This window comes from Hevea brasiliensis, chromosome 8 (genome assembly GCF_030052815.1).
Source record: "Hevea brasiliensis isolate MT/VB/25A 57/8 chromosome 8, ASM3005281v1, whole genome shotgun sequence".
NCBI lineage: Eukaryota > Viridiplantae > Streptophyta > Magnoliopsida > Malpighiales > Euphorbiaceae > Hevea > Hevea brasiliensis.
Window position 1 is genome coordinate 5,157,655 of NC_079500.1, and position 25,628 is coordinate 5,183,282.

Consider the following 25,628-nt stretch of genomic DNA (forward strand, 5'->3'; position numbering starts at 1 on the left):
AAGTTTCAATTATTTCGTTAATTTTTATATTATTTATTTTATAATTATCAACCATCTAGATTATATTTTACGGCTATTAATCATTGACGGGATTATAAAAAGTTTCCTTCTGTGCTTCTTTGGCATCTGAGGCACTATGCTTCTGTTTCTTCGCCGGATTCGCGATCGCCCCTGCCCGAAGAGGTCCCTCTCTCCTGTTCCGGTGGTGGGTTTTGCTTTCCCCTTTCCGGATGGGTGTTGGCGTGCATAAATAATGTCCTGGTTTTTTGGTGGTAGACTGTGCTTAATGGAGAGGGCGCTTGATCTATCGTGGGCTCTGGTTGCCTTGGGTCTTGCATGCAGATTTAGTGCTCTCCATTTTTTCTAGCTCTGGGGGTTTGTTCTTTTATGGGATGTTGGTATCTCGGGGGTCCTTTGCCAGCAACGCCATCTATGGCGGACCCCTTAGCTAATAGGCTATTGAGCTCTTCCTCATCGCCCTTTTCGACCTGATCTGTGTTGTTTTCCTTCAAGCTTTATTCAGGTTCTCTTTGGCCTAGTTTGATTCTTGTTCAGGTCTGTTAGGCTATCCTGAGATTATCGTAGCTGGGGACTCTTCGATTTGATGGCTCATCCATGGATGTTTGCCTGTGTGCTTCTTTTGGCATGATGTCTCCCTTTGGTGGCTGGCAGAGAAGATGGTGATGATACTCCTCTCTTCTCGGGTCACTTGGATATGGGTCGGATAGTAAAATTCTAAGGTTTTGCTTAGGTGACTGGAGGGGTTATTGGTTGAACCAACTAGGCATCCTGGCTTGAGCTTTTTTATGCTAGGTTTAGAGCTTATTGTTGTATTTTTCTCTTGTTACTATGTTGGTATTGGGCCAAAGCCTTTTCTTTTAATGAAACTACAAATTAAAAAAAAAAAAAGCAACATCTTACAGCACAGAAAAATTTGAAAATATTATATTTTAGCCTATTAATTTTTAAAAATTAATTATTTAATCTCTAAATTTTATATTATATCAAGTTGTAATAACTATAATTTTATATAGAATAATTTAATCTTTTTGATAAATAAAATTATTATAAATATTAAAATTATAAGGATTAAATTATTCTATATATTAAAATTAAAAAGATTAAATAATTAATTTTTAAAAATTTAGAAATTAAAGTATATTATAATATAAAATTTAGAAGCTAAATAAATTAGAAAAGTTTATCTTTTTTTCACAATTTTTCTTGTCTACATTATATATATTATGAGTTCAAAGTATAAGATAAATGGTAGAATTTACTTATAAGCTTCTTAGATAAATTAGATTTCAACAAAAATTTTCTTTTTTTATAATTATTTTATTTTTTATTAAATTAAACTTTATCTATTAGTTATTGAAAAAAAAAATTACTTTATAAAAAATAGAGTTATAATAAAAATTGCCTTTTATATATGAATTCTTCAAAAGATGTATCTTATTGGTGTCTAGCACACAAAAGACACAATATGTATTTCAGAAAGATTTGTCTCTATTTTATTTATTTTATTATTAAATTAATTAATTTTATCTTAATTGTTATAAAAACACCCAATATCTAACTGATCTTACTTCAAAGGTGAGGGTTTAAAAAAAAAATATTTTATAAAATTTCTCATAGCGTTATAATTTATTATTCTTGGATCATTGAAATGTTTATAAACAATATATTTGATTGTATAATTCTACTATATTATTGATGTGATGTGTCAATTAATGCGTCGTATCCGTTAATCGCTTAACAGATATAGTAACAATAGAATATAATTGTATAACATGTTAATCGCTTAATAAATATAGTAACAATGGAATATAATTATATAACATTTGAAAGCATGGGATTTAATTGATAATTTTTAAAATATAGTGCAGGTAATTTAAGAAATTGACTTTAAATCGGATTAATTATAAAAAAAATTAATTTCTATCTTCTTTTTTAAGTTATGAATCAAAATTAAACTGAAAATTACAGTGTAAATCATCGATTAGATTTAAAATCATTTAAAAAAATTGCACTCATCAACCATTTGAAACCTTAAGGGAAAAAAAGATGCACTCATCAAGTCCTAAGCAATGAGAAAAAGGGGTAGTTGAAACTAGGGCTGGATACGGTTCTTGGAGAAACCTAGCAGAATCGAAGAATCGTATCAAATCGAATTTATTTTAATACTTCAGTTTGGTTCTGGTTCTTCATTAAGAATCAAATCGAAATCGTATCGAAACTGAATTGGAACCGTACCGAACTGAAACCAAACCGAGAACTAAATTTATATATATGTTTTTCTATAATTTTTTAGATGTATTACATATTTTTAATATAATTATATATATTTATGTATGTATGTAAAATTATGATCTAAATATAACATAATATTATATTTTATTTTTCTATATTTTCTTAATAATTTTAATTATAAATATATTAAATTATCTTATCATTCTTAATTACACATATACTATTATCTTATATATATATATATATATATATATATATATATATATATATATTAATTCTTAATTATATTTGTATTTTATAGTTAAATATTATATGATTAATAAATAGTTAAAATGTATATCATATATTTGATCTTAAATTATATATGCACCTTATAAACATTATATAATTTAGATATAACTAAAAGATATATTATATATTATATTATGTATTAATAACTTAATTTAAAATTTAAATATTAATTAAGTATAATTTTTTAATAAAATAATTACATAAAATTATTTAAAAAACGAGAATGCAACCTACCGAATCAAGATAGAACAGAAAAAGAACAAGCTTTTGCAGCTTCTCAAACAGAGTAGTACTGTTCATCGGAGTCGATGTCAAGTTCCCTGAGTTTCGCCACTGATTCAACATGACCCTTTAGTGTATGAAGCTGCTTTAACCTGCTATACCCAGAAAATACAAAAATAATTAATTGATAGGGAAACCAACTTATAAGCTTCAAATCAGTGGTTATATCAGCACCTTTCTACTTCCTCACGCTTCTTTCTGTTGGACTTCTTAGGAGTCTCAGAAAATTCCCTGTAATTCTTCTTATCTTCATAGTATAATTGAGTTTCAGAAGGCTGAAGCTCATGCAGGGTGCGTCGAGCAGGGCTCTCTAGATGAATTTCAGGGCGTGGATTCTTTGGAAATCTAGAACACAATACACCAAAGGCAAAGATTAATGGCCAAACTGAGATTTTGATAGGAGTATCAGCTTTATTAGATACAAAGGCATAAGCAATTGCTGCAGAAGCACATTGGAAGATGCTACAAACTAATCCAACAATATCAGCAAATTTTCCCAGAGGCTTGTAACTTGGATATGAAGAGTAAAACCAAGGTATGATCTTGCCTCTCCTCATCCATTTGACTCTTCCTCTTCGACCTATTCGAACAAGATCAAGAGCAGAGATAAGCATGATTACGAAAGACATGATCAAGCTGATTAGTGCATAGCGAGGCTTGTGAACTGAGGCCAGCTGATCAAGAACCGCCGATGGAAGCTCCACCACCAAATTCGTGATCAAGAAAATCCGTTCCAGGGTCTTATCTTGATCAGAAATTGTGGTTGGCATTTTCTTTCGCTCTCTTTCTTACTCTGTCCTTCATATGTACTTCGTTGTATAGAAAGAGCAGTCCAATGCACTAGTGTCAATCTGGCAGGTGTGGAGTAGACGTGTGACTTTGACGTTCTTTATTGTAATTTATCGTGATTTGAAAAAAAAATAATAATTATACGCATTTGATCGGAGCCGGCATTGGCAAGTTTTTATTCGTCGTGTGTTCAGAGGGGCTGATAGGGATGCGGATTGCATAGCTCAGTATAAGGATAGCTACAGTCAGGTATTTACGGGTACATTATAAATAAATAAATAAATATATATATATATATATATATATATATATATATATATATATAATTAAATTTTTTGTGATTATATTATTTAAAAAATATATATATTAAAAATATTTTTAAATAATATATAAATAAATTTATATTTAAAAAATAATATTATTTAAATTTTATATAACAGATATTTATTATTTAAATTTATTTATATAAATAATTAATTAAATATAATATATAAATTTTTTATATCTTATATTTTAAATAACTATAATAAAATATTTTATAAAATTATTAAATTTTTAAAAATATAAATTATTAATAAAAAAGTTTTATATAAATTATTAACTAACAAATATAAAATTAAAGGAGCTTGAATATTTTTCAGGTAACAATAATTAAATTTGAAATCAAATTGAGTATTAAAAAAAGTAAATGTGTTTAAATTAGGTGATTTTTTTTGCAGATGTCTTATTTGTAACCATTTTTAATTTAGCATGTTCATACTTTTGTGGAATTTGTCTAAAAATCATAATAAAATTGAAATTTTCGTACTGTTTTAATTCGTTCTTTGAAGTTTTGGTTATTATTCAGATGGTTTTCAATTATAATAACTGTAAAGTTTAATTTTATACTATCATTTTCATAGAATGTACCATTGAAATACCTTTTAAAATCTAAAATTGATTACTAATAAACAATATATAACATAATACACTTCTACCTATTTCTTAATTATATAATTTTTAATTCTAAGATACATAAGATTAAGTATATTATAGTTCACTTATAATTAAAAATTATAAAGTAATTTAATATATTTATAAATAATTAAAAAATAAAAAATAATAATAAGTTATATATATATTATAGCATATAATAAATAGAATATATATATATATAATTTGATTTTTTATAAAAAAAATAAAAATCAAGTCAAAATAATAATAAAATAAATTTAATTTAACACGATCCGTAAAATTCATATTCATAGACTACTTCACTTCTAATTAAAATATTTTAGGTGTTGTTTTTCTTAAAATGCTCATTCCTTTTCTATTTTAAAAAAAAAGATAATTATTGAAGAAAATATTAAATTAAAAATATCTTATATGAAAGAAATATTAAATTTATATGAAAGAAAGAACGTTAAAGCACACAAAATTTAAAAAGTTATTTCATTTTTTAAATTAAATTAAAAAAAATTGGTTTATTGGATTGTAACACCCCTAAATTTTTAATTTATTATTTTTAGGTAAATATTGATGTTTTAATTTTATTTAAATTTTAGAAAATTATTTGAAATTTTTCGGATTTTCGAAATCAGATTTGATTTCCCGAAAATATAAAACTTTGATGATTTTTAAAAATTAATTTAAAGACCACGTGGCAAAATTAAAAATATATTTGAAGTCTACAAATTTTTCTGAGTTTTCTGAAATTTTTTCAGAATTTTTGAATCTCGTTTTCGGTCCCAAGACAGAGTAAAAATTCAAAATTTTGTATTCTGAATCGAACCGACCGAATCGAACCAGAGCGGATCGTACCGATCGAATCGGACCAGCCTTTTTCCTTCCTTTTTTTTTTCTCCCCGCACGCGTCCCGACCTTCCTCTCTCTTTCTCCTGTTTTCTCTCTCCTCCCGCCCCAGCCCATCGGCCAGCCACCTCCCCCGCCTCCCCAGCCCGCCGGTGCAACCACCCAACAGCCCTAACTCGCCGGCTGCTGCCTGCAGCGTCGGCAAGCGTCGCACGAAGCGACACGACACGCGCGCGCGACTCTTTGACTTTCTGGCCAAAATCGGTGACCAGGTCTTGTGTTTAAACTCATCTACTCGTCGAGAGCTTTTCATAGACACCAAGAACACCGAAATTCATAGAGCGGTTTGTCCAATTTTTGCCCGGGAAGTTTTAGCCCATTTTGACTCTTGGGCTAGATTTCTCGCAAACCGTGAACCCCATGAGAAAACCGAGAGTACCAGAGCGCTCCACTCGTCGAGAGCTTCGCGGCGATATAAATTTCAAAATTTCTCGATACCGTTTTTTGGTGGGTCCCACGGAACTTCGCAGTGTTTTTCCGAGCATTTAATGAGCTTAGAAAATTTCGTAAAATTTATGTGCTAACCCCCGTGTTGTGGGCTTGGTGTAGGTATCCTCAATTCGTGGAAATTCGACAATTGTCCGGGTTTGTGAATTTTCGGCCAGACAAACCGGATACCAAAAAAGTCTCCCAATCGGATCGAGGTTTTGGCTACCCCACCATTTTTCAGATGTCCCGAGCGCGTCCCCAAAGTCAGAATCGACATAGGTAAACCCGAACTTTACTTTTTCGTAATTTTCTAGTGCTTAAATGAGATTAAAAATCTATAAAATATTCATGGTAGCTCAGAAAATTATGATTCTTTTTGCAGTAGCCTAGTAATATTGCTAAGGACCGCAGGGCAAAGTTTTAGAATCTTTAGAGCTTATTTGGGTAATTTTTGCAAAAATGATCAATTATAAGGACTAAACTATAATTTTACATATTGTGATTGAGGACTGTTTGGATGGTCCCAAGAGGGGCTGTGTGAAGTGATTGAGTTGAGAATATATGGGTTGTGAATATAGAAGTGTGTTTTGAGCCCTTTGCAGGTTGGGTAGGTCCTAGGTATAGGGGAGACTCTGCCAGATTTTCGACACGACTTATGTCGTATTTGATCTTTTTCTTTGTTTGTATTGAGTCAAATTTATTAAATGGTTGTAATAAAATTGTCAGGTGAGCCAGGACAGCCTTCTTCCTCCGCCCAGCCGCCACAGTAACTACTGTCAAGTCTATGAGTAAAATATTAATTTTAATTATAATTTCGATATTATTATATGTTTAAATATGCTCATGCATCACTTATATGTATGTATCTATATAGTTAAACTCTAGGCACGTTTTATGTTGCATTCACAACTGTTAAAGTGCCATGGATGTTGTTGTGGTAATTTGGAGCAGTGTGCGTGTGTTGGCGTGCGTGTGATGTGATGTGGACTATGGATAGGACGGGTAGACACGGCTTGAGATCTTCGCTGGGACCCGGTCCTTCGAGGTAGACACGGCTTGAGTTCTTCGCTGGGACCCTGATTTGGTTATTTAAGTGGAAGTCCGAGCTGAGTTCTTCGCTGGCACAGGTTGGATTAAGAGAGCTGTATAGGGGATCAGCTCCCATATATTATGATTGATATTACTGGGTGTGTGAGTGCTTCAAATTACCTTTTTGCTGTTATGATGTGAAAATATTGCTGATGTTGCATTCCACTCTACAGGGTGCATTAGTTTTAGATAGTTATAGAGATTATGGTTAAAATTAATATTTTACTCTCTAAGTCGAACACTCACTCATGTTCAATATTTTTCCAGGCCACAGGAGGATATTTTTGAGGTTAACCTGCTTTTTCTTCCTCGCAGGTCGTCTATTCATGTTTGTGTAATTCTATAAACTTCTAGAATTTCCGCATGTGTTATAAATATTTATTCGATTTGGGTTTGTAATATAATTATCATGTTGGACCTGTAAAATTATTATTATATGCATGTTTGATGGACTGGATGAGGGAGCTGAGCTCCCATTTATTTTGATGTTGATATGAGTATGTGGAGGGTGAGCTGAGCTCCCAATGGATTATATATTGTGTTTATAGGTCGAGTGAGTCAAAAACTCCCCGTTGAAAGTCCATTTTATAGCCAGACTCTGTCCGGTTGAATTCTTAAAATTGGGCCCAAATTGGCCTTAGAGTTGGGTTATGAAATAGTTAGGCTTACTACGAGCTTCATGGGCTGTAGACGGGCCCAGGTACTAGTGTCGGTCCGGCCCATAGGTTGAGCATAGATAGCAAGTTTCAATTATTTCGTTAATTTTTATATTATTTATTTTATAATTATCAACCATCTAGATTATATTTTACGGCTATTAATCATTGACGGGATTATAAAAAGTTTCCTTCTTTGCTTCTTTGGCATCTGAGGCACTATGCTTTTGTTTCTTCGCCGGATTCGCGATCGCCCCTGCCCGAAGAGGTCCCTCTCTCCTGTTCCGGTGGTGGGTTTTGCTTTCCCCTTTCCGGATGGGTGTTGGCGTGCATAAATAATGTCCTGGTTTTTTGGTGGTAGACTGTGCTTAATGGAGAAGGCGCTTGCAGATCTATCGTGGGCTCTGATTGCCTTGGGTCTTGCATGCAGATTTAGTGCTCTCCATTTTTTCTAGCTCTGGGGGTTTGTTCTTTTATGGGATGTTGGTATCTCGGGGGTCCTTTGCCAGCAACGCCATCTATGGTGGACCCCTTAGCTAATAGGCTATTGAGCTCTTCCTCATCGCCCTTTTCGACCTGATCTGTGTTGTTTTCCTTCAAGCTTTATTCAGGTTCTCTTTGGCCTAGTTTGATTCTTGTTCAGGTCTGTTAGGCTATCCTGAGATTATCGTAGCTGGGGACTCTTCGATTTGATGGCTCATCCATGGATGTTTGCCTGTGTGCTTCTTTTGGCATGATGTCTCCCTTCGGTGGCTGGCAGAGAAGATGGTGATGATACTCCTCTCTTCTCGGGTCACTTGGATATGGGTCGGATAGTAAAATTCTAAGGTTTTGCTTGGGTGACTGGAGGGGTTATTGGTTGAACCAACTAGGCATTCTGGCTTGAGATTTTTTATGCTAGGTTTAGAGCTTATTGTTGTATTTTTCTCTTGTTACTTTGTTGGTATTGGGCCAAAGCCTTTTCTTTTAATGAAACTACAAATTAAAAAAAAAAAAAGCAACATCTTACAGCAACAGAAAATTTTGAAAATATTATATTTTAGCCCATTAATTTTTAAAAATTAATTATTTAGTCTCTAAATTTTATACTATATCAAGTTTTAATCACTATAATTTTATATAGAATAATTTAATCTTTTTGATAAATAAAATTATTATAAATATTAAAATTATAAGGATTAAATTATTCTATATATTAAAATTAAAAAGATTAAATAATTAATTTTTAAAAATTTAGAAATTAAAGTATATTATAGTATAAAATTTAGAAGCTAAATAAATTAGAAAAGTTTATCTTTTTTTCACAATTTTTCTTGTCTACATTATATATATTATGAGTTCAAAGTATAAGATAAATGGTAGAATTTACTTATAAGCCTCTTAGATAAATTAGATTTCAACAAAAATTTTCTTTTTTTATAATTATTTTATTTTTTATTAAATTAAACTTTATCTATTAGTTATTGAAAAAAAAATTACTTTATAAAAAATAGAGTTATAATAAAAATTGCCTTTTATATATGAATTCTTCAAAAGATGTATCTTATTGGTGTCTAGCACACAAAAGACACAATATGAATTTCAGAAAGATTTGTCTCTATTTTATTTATTTTATTATTAAATTAATTAATTTTATCTTAATTGTTATAAAAACACCCCAATATCTAACTGATCTTACTTCAAAGGTGAGGGTTTAAAAAAAAATATTTTATAAAATTTCCCATAGCGTTATAATTTATTATTCTTGGATCATTGAAATGTTTATAAACAATATATTTGATTGTATAATTCTACTATATTATTGATGTGATGTGTCAATTAATGTGTCGTATCCGTTAATCGCTTAACAAATATAGTAACAATAGAATATAATTGTATAACATGTTAATCGCTTAACAAATATAGTAACAATGGAATATAATTATATAACATTTGAAAGCATGGGATTTAATTGATAATTTTTAAAATATAGTGCAGGTAATTTAAGAAATTGACTTTAAATCGGATTAATTATAAAAAAAATTAATTTCTATCTTCTTTTTTAAGTTATGAATCAAAATTAAACTGAAAATTATAGTGTAAATCATCGATTCGATTTAAAATCATTTAAAAAAATTGCACTCATCAACCATTTGAAACCTTAAGGGAAAAAAAGATGCATTCATCAAGTCCTAAGCAATGAGAAAAAGGGGTAGTTAAAACTAGGGCTGTATACGGTTCTTGGAGAAACCTAGCAGAATCGAAGAATTGTATCGAATCGAATTTATTTTAATACTTCAGTTTGGTTATGGTTCTTCATTAAGAATCAAATCGAAATCGTATCGAAACTAAATTGGAACCGTACCGAACTGAAACCAAACCGAGAACTGAATTTATATATATGTTTTTCTATAATTTTTTAGATGTATTACATATTTTTAATATAATTATATATATTTATGTATGTATGTAAAATTATGATCTAAATATAACATAATATTATATTTTATTTTTTTATATTTTCTTAATAATTTTAATTATAAATATATTAAATTATCTTATCATTCTTAATTACACATATACTATTATCTTATATATATATATTAATTCTTAATTATATTTGTATTTTATAATTAAATATTATAAATTAATAAATAATTAAAATGTATATCATATATTTGATCTTAAATTATATATGCACCTTATAAACATTATATAATTTAGATATAACTAAAAGATATATTATATGTTATATTATATATTAATAACTTAATTTAAAAATTAAATACTAATTAAGTATAATTTTTTAATAAAATAATTACATAAAATTATTTTAAAAACTGAATGCAACCTACCGAATCAAATTAGAACAGAACAATCAAGAAGAACAAGCGTTTGCAGCTTCTCAAACAGAGTAGTACTGTTCATCGGAGTCGATGTCAAGTTCCCTGAGTTTCGCCACTGATTCAACATGACCCTTTAGTGTATGAAGCTGCTTTAACCTGCTATACCCAGAAAATACAAAAATAATTAATTGATAGGGAAACCAACTTATAAGCTTCAAATCAGTGGTTATATCAGCACCTTTCTACTTCCTCACGCTTCTTTCTGTTGGACTTCTTAGGAGTCTCAGAAAATTCCCTGTAATTCTTCTTATCTTCATAGTATAATTGAGTTTCAGAAGGCTGAAGCTCATGCAGGGTGCGTCGAGCAGGGCTCTCTAGATGAATTTCAGGGCGTGGATTCTTTGGAAATCTAGAACACAATACACCAAAGGCAAAGATTAATGGCCAAACTGAGATTTTGATAGGAGTATCAGCTTTATGAGATACAAAGGCATAAGCAATTGCTGCAGAAGCACATTGGAAGATGCTACAAACTAATCCAACAATATCAGCAAATTTTCCCAGAGGCTTGTAACTTGGATATGAAGAGTAAAACCAAGGTATGATCTTGCCTCTCCTCATCCATTTGACTCTTCCTCTTCGACCAATTCGAACAAGATCAAGAGCAGAGATAAGCATGATTACGAAAGACATGATCAAGCTGATTAGTGCATAGCGAGGCTTGTGAACTGAGGCCAGCTGATCAAGAACCGCCGATGGAAGCTCCACCACCAAATTCGTGATCAAGAAAATCCGTTCCAGGGTAGTGGTTGGCATTTTCTTTCGCTTTCTTTCTTTCTCTGTCCTTCATATATTCTTCGTTGAATAGAAAGAGCAGTCCAATGCACTAGTGTCAATCTGGCAGGTGTGGAGTAGACGCGTGATTTGACCTTCTTTATTTTAAATTAACGTGATTTGAAAAAAAAAAAAAAAAAATTATACGCATATGATCGGAGCCGGCATTGGCAAGTTTTTATTCGTCGTGTGTTCAGAGGGGCTGATAGGGATGCGGATTGCATAGCTCAGTATAAGGATAGCAACAGTTAGGTATTTACGGGTACATTATATATATATATATATATATATATATATATATATATATATATATATATATATATATAATTAAATTTTTTATGATTATATTATTTAATATATATATATTAAAAATATTTTTAAATAATATATAATTTAGAATAAATTTATATTTAAAAAATAATATTATTTAAATTTTATATAACAAATATTTATTACTTAAATTTATTTATATAAATAATTAATTAAATATAATATATAAATTTTTTATATATTATATTTTAAATAACTATAATTTAAATATTTTATAAAATTATTAAATTTTTGAAAATATAAATTAATAATAAAAAAGTTTTATATAAATTATTAACTAACAAATATAAAATTAAACGAGCTTAAATATTTTTAGATAACAATAATTAAATTTGAAATCAATTTGAGTATTAAAAAAATTAAATGTGTTTAAATTAGGTGATTTTTTGCAGATATCTTAGTTGTAACCATTTTTAATTTAGCATGTTCATTGTCTAAAAATCATAATAAAATTGAAATTTTCGTACTGTTTTAATTCGTTCTTTGAAATTTTGGTTATTATTCAGATGGTTTTCAATTATAATAACTGTAAAGTATATTATAATACACTTATAATTAAGAATTGTAAAGTAATTTAATATATTTATAAATAATTAAAAAAATAATAATAATAAGTTATATATATATATATATATAATTGATTTTCAATTTTATATGAATTTGCACGGTTTTTTTATAAAAAAATAAAAATCAAGTCAAAATAATAATAAAATAAATTTAATTTAACACAATCGGTACAATTCATATTCATAAACTACTTCACTCCTAATTAAAATATTTTAGGTGTTGTTTTTCTTAAAATGTTCATTCCTTTTTTATTTTTTAAAAAATATAATTATTGAAGAAAATATTAAATTAAAAATATCTTATATGAAAGAAATATTAAATTTATATGAAAGAAAGAACGTTAAAGCCCACAAAATTTAAAAAGTTATTTAATTTTTAAAATTAAATTAAAAAAAAAATTGGTTAATTGGATAGCAAGTTTCAATTATTTTATTAATTTTTATATTATTTATTTTATAATTATCAATCAATCATTGATGGAAGGAATTATTAAGTGCATCGAATATTTTTCACAATCATATTAAACTCACTTTTTATATAATAAAAAAAATTCAATTTTTACGGAGAAACGCTATTTTTTATTACACCTAATAATTAACTCATTGATGGGATTATAAAAAGTTTCCTTCTGTGCTTCTTTTGCATCTGAGACACTATGCTTCTGTTTCTTTGCCGGATTCGCGATCGTACCTGCCCGAAGAGGTCCCTCTCTCCTGTTCCGGTGGTGGGTTTTGCTTTCCCCTTTCCGGATGTTATTGGTTGAACCAACTAGGCATCCTGGCTTGAGCTTTTTTATGCTAGGTTTAGAGCTTATTGTTGCATTTTTCTCTTGTTGGACTATGTTGGTATTGGGCCAAAGCCTTTTCTTTTAATGAAACTATAAATTAAAAAAAAAAAAAAGCAACATCTTACAACAAACAGAAAAATTTCAAATATTATATTTTAGCCTATTAATTTTAAAAATTAATTATTTAATATCCAAATTTTACATTATATCATATTTTAATCACTATAATTTTATGTATAATAATTTAATTCTTTTAATGAATAAAATTATCATAAAATTATAGAGATTAAATTATTCTATATATTAAAATTAAAAAGATTAAATAATTAATTTTTAAAAATTTAGAGATTAAAATATATTATAGTATAAAATTTAGAAGCTAAATAAATTAGGAAGGTTTTTCTTTTTTTAATAATTTTTCTTGTCTAAACTAGATATATTATGAGTTCAAAGCATAAGATAAATGGTAGAATTTACTTATTAAATATATGAGTCTATTAGATAAATTAGATTTCAACAAAAATTTTCTTTTTTTATAATTATTTTATTTTTTATTAAATTAAACTTTATCTATTAGTTATTAAAAAAAATTACTTTATAAAAAATAGAGTTATATTAAAAATTTCCTTTTATATATGAATTATTCAAAAGATGTATCTTATTGATGTCTAGCACACAAAAGACACAATATCTATTTCAGAAAGATTTGTCTCTATTTTATTTATTTTATTATTAAATTAATTAATTTTATCTTTATTGTTATAAAAACACCCCAATATCTAACTGATCTTACTTCAAAGGTGAGGGTTTAAAAAAATATTTTATAAAATTTCTTATAGCGTTATGATTTATTATTCTTGGATCATTGAAATGTTTATAAACAATATAATGATTGTATATTGGATTGTATAATTCTACTATATTATTAATGTGATGTGGCAGTTAATGTGTCGTATCCGTTAATCACTTAACAAATATAGTAACAATGGAATATAATTATATAACATGTTAATCACTTAACAAATACAGTAACAATGGAATTTAATTGTATAACATTTGAAAATGTGGGATTTAATTGATAATTTTTAAAGTATAGAGCAAGTAATTTGAGGAATTGACTTTAAATCGGATTAATTATATAAAAAAAATTAATTTCTATCATCTTTTTTAAGTTATGAATCAAAATTAAACTGAAAACCACAGTGTAAATCATTGATTTGATTTAAAATCATTTAAAAAAATTGCAATCATCAACCATTTGAAACCTTCAGGGAAAAAAAGATGCACTCATCAAGTCCTAAGCAATGAGAAAAAGGAGTAGTTAAAATTAGGGCTGTGCACAATTCTTGAGGAAACCTAGCAGAATTGAAGAACAGTCTCGAATCGAATTTATTTTGATACTTCGGTTTGGTTATGGTTCTTCATTAAGAATCAAACCGAAATCGTATCGAAACTGAATCGGAACCGTATCGAACCGAAACTAAACTAAGAACTGAATTTATATATATGTTTTTCCATAATTCATCAGATGCTACAAAGGAAGCTGTTTGGATAAAGAAGTTCATGACAGAACTTGCAGTAGTTCCTCCCATTAAGTCAGCAGTTCCACTCTATTGTGACAACAATGGAGCAATCACACAGGTTAAGGAACTTTAGTCTCACCAAAAGTTCAAACACATAGAAAGGTGCTACTACATTATCAGAGAAATAGTTGGGTGAGGCGATGTAGCCATGCAGAAAATAGCATCAGCTAAAAATCCAGTTGATCCATTCATTAAGCCTCTGTTACAAACTCAGCTAGACCGACATCTTGAGAAAATGAGTCTAAGATGTTGTAATGAATGGTTCTAGTGCTAATGGGAGATTGTTAGTAGTATGCCGTAGAGTATATCATTTAATATGTATCTTGTACATATTTTATTAATAAAAATGCATTTTCACTTTTCCGTTTATATAATATATTTATATGTAATAGAAAAGATCCATTAATATTTTATTAGAAATTCTATTCTTAAGTTGTTAAGAATACGAGTAACAGTATTTATAGCACAAAGTATCATAAATTGGTTCACAATTGATGATACTTCACATAGGACATAACTTATCCAGAAAGATTGTATTCATGTTTGTTCCTATATGAGATATAAATAAGATGGAATGGTGAGTCTCATGCCATATAACAAACATGATAGGCATTTATGTATGATAAGTAGGCCAAACCAGTAACATTTATGACAAGCACATAGAGTTTACTCTTATCAATATATTGTCATAAATCATATCAGTGCATATAATCTTTAGACCTGAGATAGCACAGTTATCTTGTATATAGGTGGCTTGAGTTTGATACTATTTTTTTCATACTTATATTGTGTATGGGTATATAGGCATTTCATACTTATATTACTTATATTGTGTATGGGTGGGTATATGGGCATGTGTTGACTCCAAACCGAACTAGAATCCAACATCCTACTTGAAACCCCGGACAAAAGAATGACCCTTCAGAGTGGACTAACGTACCATATGTATTGAATAATGGGGCAATAGAAGAACAAGCGTTTGCAGCTTCTCAAACAGAGTAGTACTGTTCATCGGAGTCGATGTCAAGTTCCCTGAGTTCCGCCACTGATTCAACATGACCCTTTAGTGTATGAAGCTGCTTTAACCTGCTATACCCAGAAAATACGAAAATAATTAATTGATAGGGAAATCAACTTATAAGCTTCGAATCAGTGGTTATATCAGCACCTTTCTACTTCCTCACGCTTCTTTCTGTTGGACCTCTTAGGAGTCTCAGAAAACTCCCTGTAATTCTTCTTATCTTCATAGTATAATTGAGTTTCAGAAGGCTGAAGCTCATGCAGGGTGCGTCGAGCAGGGCTCTCTAGATGAATTTCAGGGCGTGGATTCTTTGGAAATCTAGAACACAATAAACCAAAGGCAAAGATTAATGGCCAAACTGACATTTTGATACGACTATCGGCTTTACGAGACCGAAAGGCATAAGCAATTGCTGCAGAAGCACATTGGAAGATGCTACAAACTAATCCAAAAATATCAGCAAATGTTCCCAGAGGCTTGTAACTTGGATATGGAGAGTAAAACCAAGGTATGATCTTGCCTCTCCTCATCCATGTGACTCTTTCTCTTCGACCTATTCGAACAAGATCAAGAACAGAGATAAGCATGATTACGAAAGACATGATCAAGCTGATTAGTGCATAGCGAGGCTTGTGAACTGAGGCTAGCTGATCAAGAACCGCCGACGGAAGCTCCACCACCAAATTCGTGATCAAGAAAATCCGTTCCAGGGTCTTATCTTGATCAGAAAGTGTGGTTAACATTTTCTTTCACTCTCTCTCTCTCTTTCACTCTCCTTCATATAAACTTTGTTGAATAGTAAGAGCGGTCCAATGCACTAGTTTCAATCTGGCAGGTGTGGAGTAGACGTATGACTTTGACCTTCTTTATTTTAATTTAACATGATTTGAAAAAAAATATAATAATAATTATATGCATTTGATCGGAGTTTTTATTATTCATGTGTTCAGAGGGGTTGATAGGGATACGGATTGTGTAGTTCAGTATAGCTTTGCAACAGTGGGTATTTACGGGAACATAATACAATAAAAAAAATATATTTAAATAATATATAATTAAATTTAAAATAAATTTAAATTTAAAAAATAACATCTGACTGATTCAAATTTCATGATATTTTTTACTAAAATTTATTTATATAAATAATTAATTAAATATAATATATAAACTTTTTATAGTAAATTTTTTATATATTATATTTTAAATAAATATAACTTAAATATTTTATAAAATTATTAAAATATAAATTATTAATAAAACATTTCATTTTTTGAATAATAATAATTAAATTTAAAATAAATTTAAATATTAAGAAAATTAAATAAATTTAAATTTAAATAAGGTGATTTTATGAACACCTTAAGCATTACCATTCTTAAGTTGATATGCTCGTACTCTTAGGAGTTTGCCTACAAATCTGGATCAACTTTTTTGTACCATTTTTTTTTTTTAAAGTTTTGCTTATGATTGAGATGATTTTCAATATTTCAATTTTAATTTGATTCATTACGATTTTTATTTGAATTAGTTTAATTTTATACTATTATTTTTATAGAATGTACTCTTGAAATACCATTTAAAATTTATAATTATTACTAATATATAATATATAATATAATATATCATTTAGTTATTTTTTAATTATATAATTTTTAATTATAAGATATATGTAACACTCCAAAATTTTAAATTTTATTATTTTATGAGTATTATTGATATTTTAATTTTAATTAAATTTTAAGAAATTATTTGAGATTTTTCGGATTTTAGAAATCGGGTTCGATTTTTCGAAAACATAAACTTTGATGATTTTTAAAAATTAATTTAAAGACCACGTGGCAAAACTAAAAATATATTTGGAGTCTACGAATTTTTCTGAGTTTTCTGGAATTTTTTCGGAATTTTTGGACCTCGTTTTCGGTCCCGAGGCAGAGTAAAAATTAAAAAATTTTGTATCCTTAATCGAACCGGCCGAATCGAACCGGATCAGATCGGACCGGTCGAATCGGACCGGCTCCCTCCCCTTCTTCTTTTTCTCCCGCGCGCGTCCCCTCCTCCTTCTCTCTTCCTCCCGTTTTCTCTCTCCTCCCGCCCCAGCCCGCCGGCCAGCCACCTGCCCTGCCTCCCCACCTCGCCGGCGCCGACCCCCAGCCTTCCCAGCTCGCCGGCCGCCGCCCCAAACGGCCGGAAAACGCGCGCGAACGCCCCTCCCTCGCGCGCGCGACCGTTTGTCTTACCAGCCAAAATCCAGCCGATCCGGCCACCAATCGGACCGGGTCTTATGTCTAAACTCATCTACTCGTAGAGAGCTTTCCATAGACACCAAGAACACCGAAATCCATCGAGCGGTTTGTCCAATTTTTGCTCGGGAAGTTTTAGCCCATTTTGACTTTCGGGCTAGATTTTTCACAAACCATGAACCCCATGAGAAAACCGAGAGTATCAGAGCGCTCCACCCGTCGAGAGCTTCGCGGGGATATAAATTTCAAAATTTTCCGACACCGTTTTTTTGGTGGGTCCCACGAAACTTCGCAGTGTTTTTCCGAGTGTTAAATGAGCTTAGAAAATTCTGAAAAATTTATGTACTAACCCCCGTGTTGTGGGCTTCGTGAAGGTATCCTCAATTCGCGGAAATTCGACAGTTGACCAGGTTTGTGAATTTCCGGCCAAACAGACCCGTTACCGGAAAAGTCTCCGAATTGGACCGAGGTTTTGACTACCCCCCCATTGTCAAATGTCCCGAGCGCGTCCCTGAAGTCGGAATCGGCAAAGGTAAACCCGAACCTTGCTTTTTCGTAATTTTCTAGTGCTTAAATAGGATTAAAAATCCATAAAATATTCGTGGTAGCTTAAAAAATTATGATTCTTTTTGCAATAGCCTAGTAATATTGCTAAGGACCGCGGGACAAAGTTTTAGAATTTTTAGAGCTTGTTTGGGTAGTTTTTGCAAAAATGATCAATTACAAGGACTAAATTGAAATTTTACATATTGTGATGGATGACTGATTTGATGGGCCCAGGAGGGGCTGTGTGATGTGATTGAGTTGTGGATATATGGATTGTAAATATAGAAGTGTGTTTTGAGCCATTTTGCAGGTTTGGTAGGTCTTAGGTATAGGGGAGACTCTGCTGGATTTTCGGCACGACTTAGGACGTATTTGGTCTTTTCTTGATTTGTATTGAGTCATTTGTATTAAGTAAATGTAATGTAATTGTCAGGTGAGCCGGGACAGCCTTCTTCCTCCGCCCAGCCGCCACAGTGACCGTTGTCAAGTCTGTGAGTAAAATATTAATTTTAATTGTAATTTCACTATTATTATATGTTCAAGCATGCCCATGCATCACATATATGCATATATCTATGTAGATAAACTTTAGGCACGATTTATGTTGCATTCATAACTGTGAAAGTGCCATGTATGTTGCTGTGGTAATTTGGAGCAGTGTGCGTGCGTTGGCGTGCGTGTGATGTGGTGTGGACTATGGATAGGACGGGTAGTCACGGCTTGAGATCTTCGCTGGGACCCGATCCTTCGGGGGGTAGTCACGGCTTGAGTTCTTCGCTGGGACCCCCGATTTGGTTTATTAAGCGAAAGTCCGGCTTGAGTTCTTCACTGGCACCAGGTTGGATTTAAGAGAGCTGTATAGGGGATCAGCTCCCATATATTATGATTGATATCACTGGGTGTGTGAGTACTCCAAATTACCTTATTGATGTTATGATGTGAAATTATTGCTGATGTTGCATTTCACTCTACATGGTGCATTAGTTTTAGATAGTTATAGAGATTATGGTTAAAATTGATATTTTACTCTCTGAGTCGAACGCTCACTCCTGTTCAATATTTTTTTTCAGGCCACAGGAGGATATTTTTGAGATTAACCTGCTTTCTTCCTCGCAGGTCGATTATTAATGTTTGTATAAACTTGTTAAATCTTAGAATTTCCGCATGTGTTAGAAATATTTATTTGATTTGGGTCTGTAAACTAAATTATTAGTTTGGACCTGTAAAATTATTGTCACATGCATGTTTGATGGACTGGATGAGGGAGCTGAGCTCCCATTTATTTTTATAATGATGAGTATGTGGAGGGTGAGCTGAGCTCCCCAATTGAGTATTTATTGTGTTTACAGGTTGGGTGAGTCAAAAACTCCCTATTGAAAGGTCCATTTTATGGCCGGACTCTATCCGGTTGATTTCTTGAAATTGGGCCCAAATGGGCCTTAGAGTTGGGTTAATGAACAGTTAGGCTTACTACAGGACTCGGGGTCTTTGGGCTGGCCCAGGTCCTAGTGCTGGTCCGGCCCATAGGTTGGGTCGTGACAATATATAAGATTAAGCATATTATATAAAGTAGTACACTTATAATTAAGAATTATAAAGTGATTTAATATGTTTATAATTAAAATAATTAAAAAAATAAAAAATAATAGATTATATGCAATTTATAATTAATTAATTAATTATATATTATAATACTACAATTTTAATTACACATATATATAATTTATTAAAATTATATAATACATTAAAAAAGTAATATATGTATAAAATCGATTCTCAATTTGATCCCTATATTTTGCTCACTATTGCATTTTAGTCTTTATATTTGAAAATTTAATTATTTTGTCTCTGAATTTTCAAAAATTAATTATTTAATCCTTAAATTTTACACTATATTATACTTTAGTCTCTATAATTTTAATTTGTAGATTAATTTAGTCTTTTTGTTAATTAATAAATTTATTGTAAATAATAAAATTATAAGGACTAAATTATTCTATATATTAAAATTACATGGACTAAATAATTAATTTTTTAAAATATAAGAATTAAAGTATAATTAAGTCAAAACTCATAACTAAATAATTAATTTCTTAAAATTTAAGGACTGAAATGTAATATAGAGTAAAGCCCTAACCAAATTGTAAATTTTCTAAAGAATTTTTCTAATGAGTATGCTTATATAAGTTTTTTTTTTTTATGAAAAGGAAAGATATTTTATTATCTTAAAATAAAGTAAAAAAAAATTATAAATTGGTATAATCTATTTTTTCAAAAATAAATTTAACTATTTATAAAAAAATAATATAAAATAATTTTAAAAATTCAACAATGTTGATTGAATATATATTTTAATTAATAGACGAACTATGCATTTTACTTTTTCGACTATATGATATTTTTATGGGTAATTAAATTATTAATATTGTTAGTAATGACCCTTAACTAGTTCAATTGATTAACCAGAAAATATAGTCTGATATAATTTTATTTTAATTTTTTTTGTAATAAAGGTGAATTTTAATTTTTTTCAACAGTAAACCTATCTTCTTAATTTGGATTGAAAAGTTCCGATTCCATGTCTATAAAATAAGGTCATTATAAGGAGCCTGATAAACAATAAAGGGTTAATTAAAAAAAATAATTTTTTTCACGAAATTATAATTTAATTAATTTATTTTAATTTTAATAAATTAAATTAATAGAGTGAAAATTTATTTAATTAATTAAATTCAATTTTTTTGTTGTTCTCTCTGTGATTTTTTTTTCTCTCTATAATTGAAATATATTTTTTTCTGTCTATGAAATTTTTTTTTATCTCTATAATCTAAATTTTTTTTCTGTCCATAAATTTAAGGCTAACTATACTTATACATGGGAACTGATTTTTAGTGCGTCCTTAGAAATATATATATAATCTTTGAATGTCTCTAAGAAGTGAGACACATGATTTTAGTTACAGAGGAAGCATGTACTGTAGAAACACACAATAATTCCTCCAAATTTCATATAAAAGGCGAAACTGAATTGAATGGCTGAAAATTAAATTAATAACAATTCGTCTACTCCTTCAACTCATGTGTGTACGTATTTATCTTCGATAAAAAAAAAAAAAGTAAAATGATAGGGGCAAACTGGTATACATGTGTTCATAGCGAAAAACTGGAGACGAGCTCATTTATCAATAGATTAGTCCTTCAAGATCTTATATTAATTATGGATTAATGAGTGAAGGCTTATAACGATTAGTATACCTTGATAAAATTATCATAATTTTATTAAGCATCGTATTCTTTCTTAAAACCATGTGTGCATATATATCTTAAAATAAAATTAATAACAATTCACAATCAAGTGGAGATAAATTTGAGGGAATTAGTGAGAGTAAGACCAATATAATAAAGCTTATTTTGTTGAAGTAAATATCTTGGGCATTGAAATTTGAAGAAGTAAAAGGAAGAACAAAGCAAAATCTAATTAAATTCTAAAATTTAAAAAAGAACAAATCAATAATTTAAGTGTTTCATTTGATTATCTAAATTTATGAAAAAAATCTCAATAAAAAAAAATCAAATAGATAATATCTCATCAATAACAAAATAAGAAGCCACCAAAATTAAGAAAAAAAAAATAACAAAGAAATTATACATATGTTGAAAATTTTCTTTCAATATAGAAATATAATTTTCCAATATTATTAGTCAATTAAATGTTGAGAAATGACATTGAATATATCTAAATTTATGTGGAAAATTTAAAGAATATGTTAAAAAGAAAAAAAAATTATATAATAAAATTAATATATATATAATAATTTTACTATAATTATTAATTTTATTACAATAATATATCCCATAATTAATTATTATAATAAAATTATTGTACACACAACAATTTCTATATTGAAATTGTTGACCATCAAAGGGAACTTTGGTGGGTTGTTGGCGCAAGGAAAAGTGCTCTCAACATCTCCATTAATTTATTGGATTAATTATCATAGCTATAGGTTCCGTGTCAATCTTTTACTTCAGTTAATATATATATATATATATTTTATAGCCTAATCTAATTTCATTTTATGATTTTTTTTTTATTTTTATCAGATATAAAAACACACACGAAAATATAAAAATTATTATATTAATATTCACACTAGGTAATTATTGATTGAGTAAAGCCTTGGCACATACTTATAAATCCACACACTCACACTTTCACAATCGATATGGGAGTCCAAAGATTTAAACCTGGGTACGCCCCACATAGAACCTCAACTAGATCACACCGACCACAATGACTATTTAATAATTAAAAATATATTATTTATTTATCAAAGACGGAGTTCCGCTCTTTAGTTTTTTTTAAGTAAAAAGTTCTAAAGTTTTTAAAATTTGTTACAGGTAATATTATTTTAATTTTTTTTAATATAAATATGATTAAATTTCTGTTAATATATGTGAATATAATTAATATTGAACATTTAAAATAATATATGACTACCTAATCTTTTAAGAATAATAATAAAGAAAAACTATAATCTTATTCAAGTGCTTTCATAAAATCCAAAAATAAGAATCAAAATCTATTTACAAAATGTAGCAAATGCCCTTTCAATTTATGGTTTTAATTATTGATTGTGTTATATGATCATAATATTTTAATTGTAAAAAATATATTAAATTATTATCTCAATGATCAAATATTTATTTTATAATATAAATATTAAAATTTTAATTTTAATATTTTTGAGAAAAAATTAATATTAAAGAAAGATAGGTATAAAAAGAAATATTATTTAAAATTTTTTAATAAAAAAGTAGAGACTGTTAAGTAAACTACCTCTGGTCTGTTTGGTATTACTGTTAAAATTAATATTGAGAAAATTACTTTTTAAAATATACTCGTTAGAGAGTATTAAAAAATAATTAAAAATTAAATTTAATTAATTTTAACTATAAAAACACTAAAATAATAAAATAATTTTTTCAAATTATTTTCCTCAACATCTAAAATAATATTTTTATTTAAAAAAATAATTTTAGACTCTAAAAATCAATGCAAAAACAGGACTTATCATCTCTTAAAGAGAAAGTAATGGCCACCTGCCAGGGCGGCGTTACATTGTATGAAGTGGGATCAATTCATCATCTACCAATTTTATATAAAATTTAAAATAAATATATATATATATATATATATATATATATATATATATATATATATATATATATATATATAGAGAATTTATATTTTGATTTTAATATAAATTAATTATAATTTATTAAAAATTAGTGTCAAAAAATTTTACAATTTTTTTAAGAATTTATTTAGTATTATTATTAAAATTGCTCTTAAAAAAATTAAAAATTAATTAAAAATTAAATTTAATGTATTATATTCATAAGTCTTAAATTATTTTTTTAATAACATTTAAAATAATATTTAAAAAAAAACGCATTTTTAACTTCTAATTCCAATGTCAAACTAAGTAATTGCATGTATGTAAAAATCCAATCAAAATGAGAAAGGAGGCAAATTAAAAAGATTCTCTCTGTTTGTGCATGGACTTTTAAGCCCATTGACATAAAATAAAAGCTTTGCCAGTGCCACCTACCCTCATCACTTCCTTCCCAGTGAAGTTCAAATTTGGAAGACTCTCAGTTTTTTTTTCTGACATACCCATGTCTGTACCTTCATTTTTTTCAAAAACACATAATGACACTGGCCAAACCCATTTTTCTTTGTCACTATCTTCAATAGATTAGACCCCACATTCTGCTAAACAACCCTATTAAAAAGCCCTTCTCCTTGCTCCTCAGCACACACATTCACTTGCATCCTCTAGCTAAATCATCTCTGTAGTCTCTCTCTCGCTCTCTCTCTATTATTGTTTATTCTCTTTGATCTTCAGGAATATGGCTCAGGGAAGAGGCAGTGCAATGGTGGCCATGGTGTTCCTGTGGTTGTTGCTGCTCCATTTTGAGATGGGTAGTGCAGCAACTTACACTGTTGGAGGTTCTAGTGGTTGGACCTTCAATGTTTCTGGCTGGCCTAAAGGAAAACGCTTTAGAGCTGGTGATATAATTGGTAAGTCTGAAGCGATCTTGAGATTTTTCATTTAATTGTCTTGCCAATCTTTTTTTTTTTCCTTGGTTTATAAAAGACTCTTTAATTATTTTTCTCAGTAGTTTCACAATAATTTCAAACTCTAATTATAGAAACTCTTGTTTGATTAATGATGTAGTGTTCAACTATAGTCCTTCAGCACACAATGTGGTGGCAGTGGACAGGGTTGGATACAATTCATGCAAAGCTTCAAAAGGTGCAAAAGTTTATACATCAGGGAAGGATAGGATCAAGCTTGTGAAGGGGCAAAACTTCTTCCTCTGCAGCTTTGTTGGGCATTGTCAGGCTGGAATGAAAATAGCCATAACTGCCGTGTGATTTAGCTGGATAATTAATTAAGATTTAGATATGGGATTTTTAATGTGTACTGTTAGGTTTTGGTGTTAAAAATGTTACTGATCTAAGTGTCTGTGCGTTGGTGTGACTTGCTTTTGTGGGTGGGTTGGTGGCTAGCTATTTGCATAGGCTAGGCTGCCCAATAAAATATGCAATAATTATTATGAAATAAAAAGGGGGAAAAAGAAAAGTTTGGGAATATGTTGACTCCTTCATGGGATTTTGTTCTTGTTTCAAATGAAGTATTAATTTACAAGCTAAAAAATATATATTAATTGTGATTTTTTTTTTTTCAAAATATTTGATTTCGTCAAGAGAGTTAATTTAATTTATTTTTAATTTTTATCTAAATTAATTTAAAAATTTTAAATTAAACTTAATTTAATTCAAAAAATAAAATTTATAGATTAAATAATTTAAATTAAAAAAATTTAAGAAGTTCAATTTCTTATTTTTAAGTTAAATTTCTTGATTTAAACTAAAATATTAATTTTTAATTTTCTTAATTTTCTTTTATTTTTAGATTAAATTAAGCTTGAATTAAAATTTATTGATTAATTTAAATAAAAATTAAAAATTGATTAAATTAAAGGGTGAAATTAAATTTTAAGCTAATTTTTTTTATTAATCATGGATATCTCCATCTGCACATATAAATGAGATCAATTTGTATTTAAATTGAATATGATATTCAGATAAAACTTTTTCAATAATAACCGCTTCAGATTAATATGTGATATTGCAGTATAAACAAAAAAAAAATTAAGGAATTTTAAACAACCATTAAATTAGC

General features: G+C 28.9%; 4 protein-coding genes across 7 annotated transcripts; 1 reads left to right on the forward strand and 3 right to left on the reverse strand.

Moving 5' to 3' along the window:
- Positions 1 to 2,695: 2,695 nt before the first annotated feature.
- LOC131182220 (uncharacterized) lies at positions 2,696 to 3,728 on the reverse strand. Of its 2 annotated transcripts, none has more exons than XM_058151041.1 (2): positions 3,001 to 3,728; positions 2,696 to 2,921 (listed from the first exon to the last, which is right to left on the reverse strand). In XM_058151041.1, the coding sequence occupies exons 1-2, from the start codon at positions 3,594 to 3,596 to the stop codon at positions 2,822 to 2,824; spliced, it is 696 nt and encodes a 231-aa protein (XP_058007024.1). In that variant the 5' UTR covers positions 3,597 to 3,728; the 3' UTR covers positions 2,696 to 2,821. The 2 variants fall into 2 exon arrangements, with proteins under 2 accessions (XP_058007024.1, XP_058007025.1); XM_058151042.1 differs by having other exon boundaries at positions 2,696 to 2,918; positions 3,001 to 3,697.
- Positions 3,729 to 10,392: 6,664 nt separating this feature from the next.
- On the reverse strand, positions 10,393 to 11,297 carry LOC131182221 (uncharacterized). 2 transcript variants are annotated; one of them, XM_058151043.1, is made up of 2 exons: positions 10,704 to 11,297; positions 10,393 to 10,624 (listed from the first exon to the last, which is right to left on the reverse strand). In XM_058151043.1, the coding sequence occupies exons 1-2, from the start codon at positions 11,279 to 11,281 to the stop codon at positions 10,525 to 10,527; spliced, it is 678 nt and encodes a 225-aa protein (XP_058007026.1). In that variant the 5' UTR covers positions 11,282 to 11,297; the 3' UTR covers positions 10,393 to 10,524. The 2 variants fall into 2 exon arrangements, with proteins under 2 accessions (XP_058007026.1, XP_058007027.1); XM_058151044.1 differs by having other exon boundaries at positions 10,393 to 10,621; positions 10,704 to 11,296.
- Positions 11,298 to 15,158: 3,861 nt separating this feature from the next.
- On the reverse strand, positions 15,159 to 16,406 carry LOC131169257 (uncharacterized). Of its 2 annotated transcripts, none has more exons than XM_058151045.1 (2): positions 15,735 to 16,406; positions 15,159 to 15,655 (listed from the first exon to the last, which is right to left on the reverse strand). In XM_058151045.1, the coding sequence occupies exons 1-2, from the start codon at positions 16,328 to 16,330 to the stop codon at positions 15,556 to 15,558; spliced, it is 696 nt and encodes a 231-aa protein (XP_058007028.1). In that variant the 5' UTR covers positions 16,331 to 16,406; the 3' UTR covers positions 15,159 to 15,555. The 2 variants fall into 2 exon arrangements, with proteins under 2 accessions (XP_058007028.1, XP_058007029.1); XM_058151046.1 differs by having other exon boundaries at positions 15,159 to 15,652; positions 15,735 to 16,399.
- A 7,757-nt stretch (positions 16,407 to 24,163) lies between these two features.
- Positions 24,164 to 25,036, forward strand: LOC110652637 (basic blue protein). The gene is made up of 2 exons (XM_021808255.2): positions 24,164 to 24,460; positions 24,618 to 25,036. The coding sequence occupies exons 1-2, from the start codon at positions 24,289 to 24,291 to the stop codon at positions 24,815 to 24,817; spliced, it is 372 nt and encodes a 123-aa protein (XP_021663947.2). The 5' UTR covers positions 24,164 to 24,288; the 3' UTR covers positions 24,818 to 25,036.
- Positions 25,037 to 25,628: the final 592 nt, after the last annotated feature.

Bases quoted from the DNA above. Each gene is read 5' to 3' on its own strand.
- LOC110652637 (XM_021808255.2), top strand. From the start codon at position 24,289: ATGGCTCAGGGAAGAGGCAGTGCAATGGTGGCCATGGTGTTCCTGTGG. The intron at 24,461-24,617 runs GTAAGTCTGAAG...TTAATGATGTAG, and splicing joins TAGAGCTGGTGATATAATTG to TGTTCAACTATAGTCCTTCA.
- LOC131169257 (XM_058151045.1), bottom strand. From the start codon at position 16,330: ATGTTAACCACACTTTCTGATCAAGATAAGACCCTGGAACGGATTTTC. The intron at 15,656-15,734 runs GTGCTGATATAA...TTCTGGGTATAG, and splicing joins AAGCGTGAGGAAGTAGAAAG to CAGGTTAAAGCAGCTTCATA.
- LOC131182221 (XM_058151043.1), bottom strand. From the start codon at position 11,281: ATGCCAACCACTACCCTGGAACGGATTTTCTTGATCACGAATTTGGTG. The intron at 10,625-10,703 runs GTGCTGATATAA...TTCTGGGTATAG, and splicing joins AAGCGTGAGGAAGTAGAAAG to CAGGTTAAAGCAGCTTCATA.
- LOC131182220 (XM_058151041.1), bottom strand. From the start codon at position 3,596: ATGCCAACCACAATTTCTGATCAAGATAAGACCCTGGAACGGATTTTC. The intron at 2,922-3,000 runs GTGCTGATATAA...TTCTGGGTATAG, and splicing joins AAGCGTGAGGAAGTAGAAAG to CAGGTTAAAGCAGCTTCATA.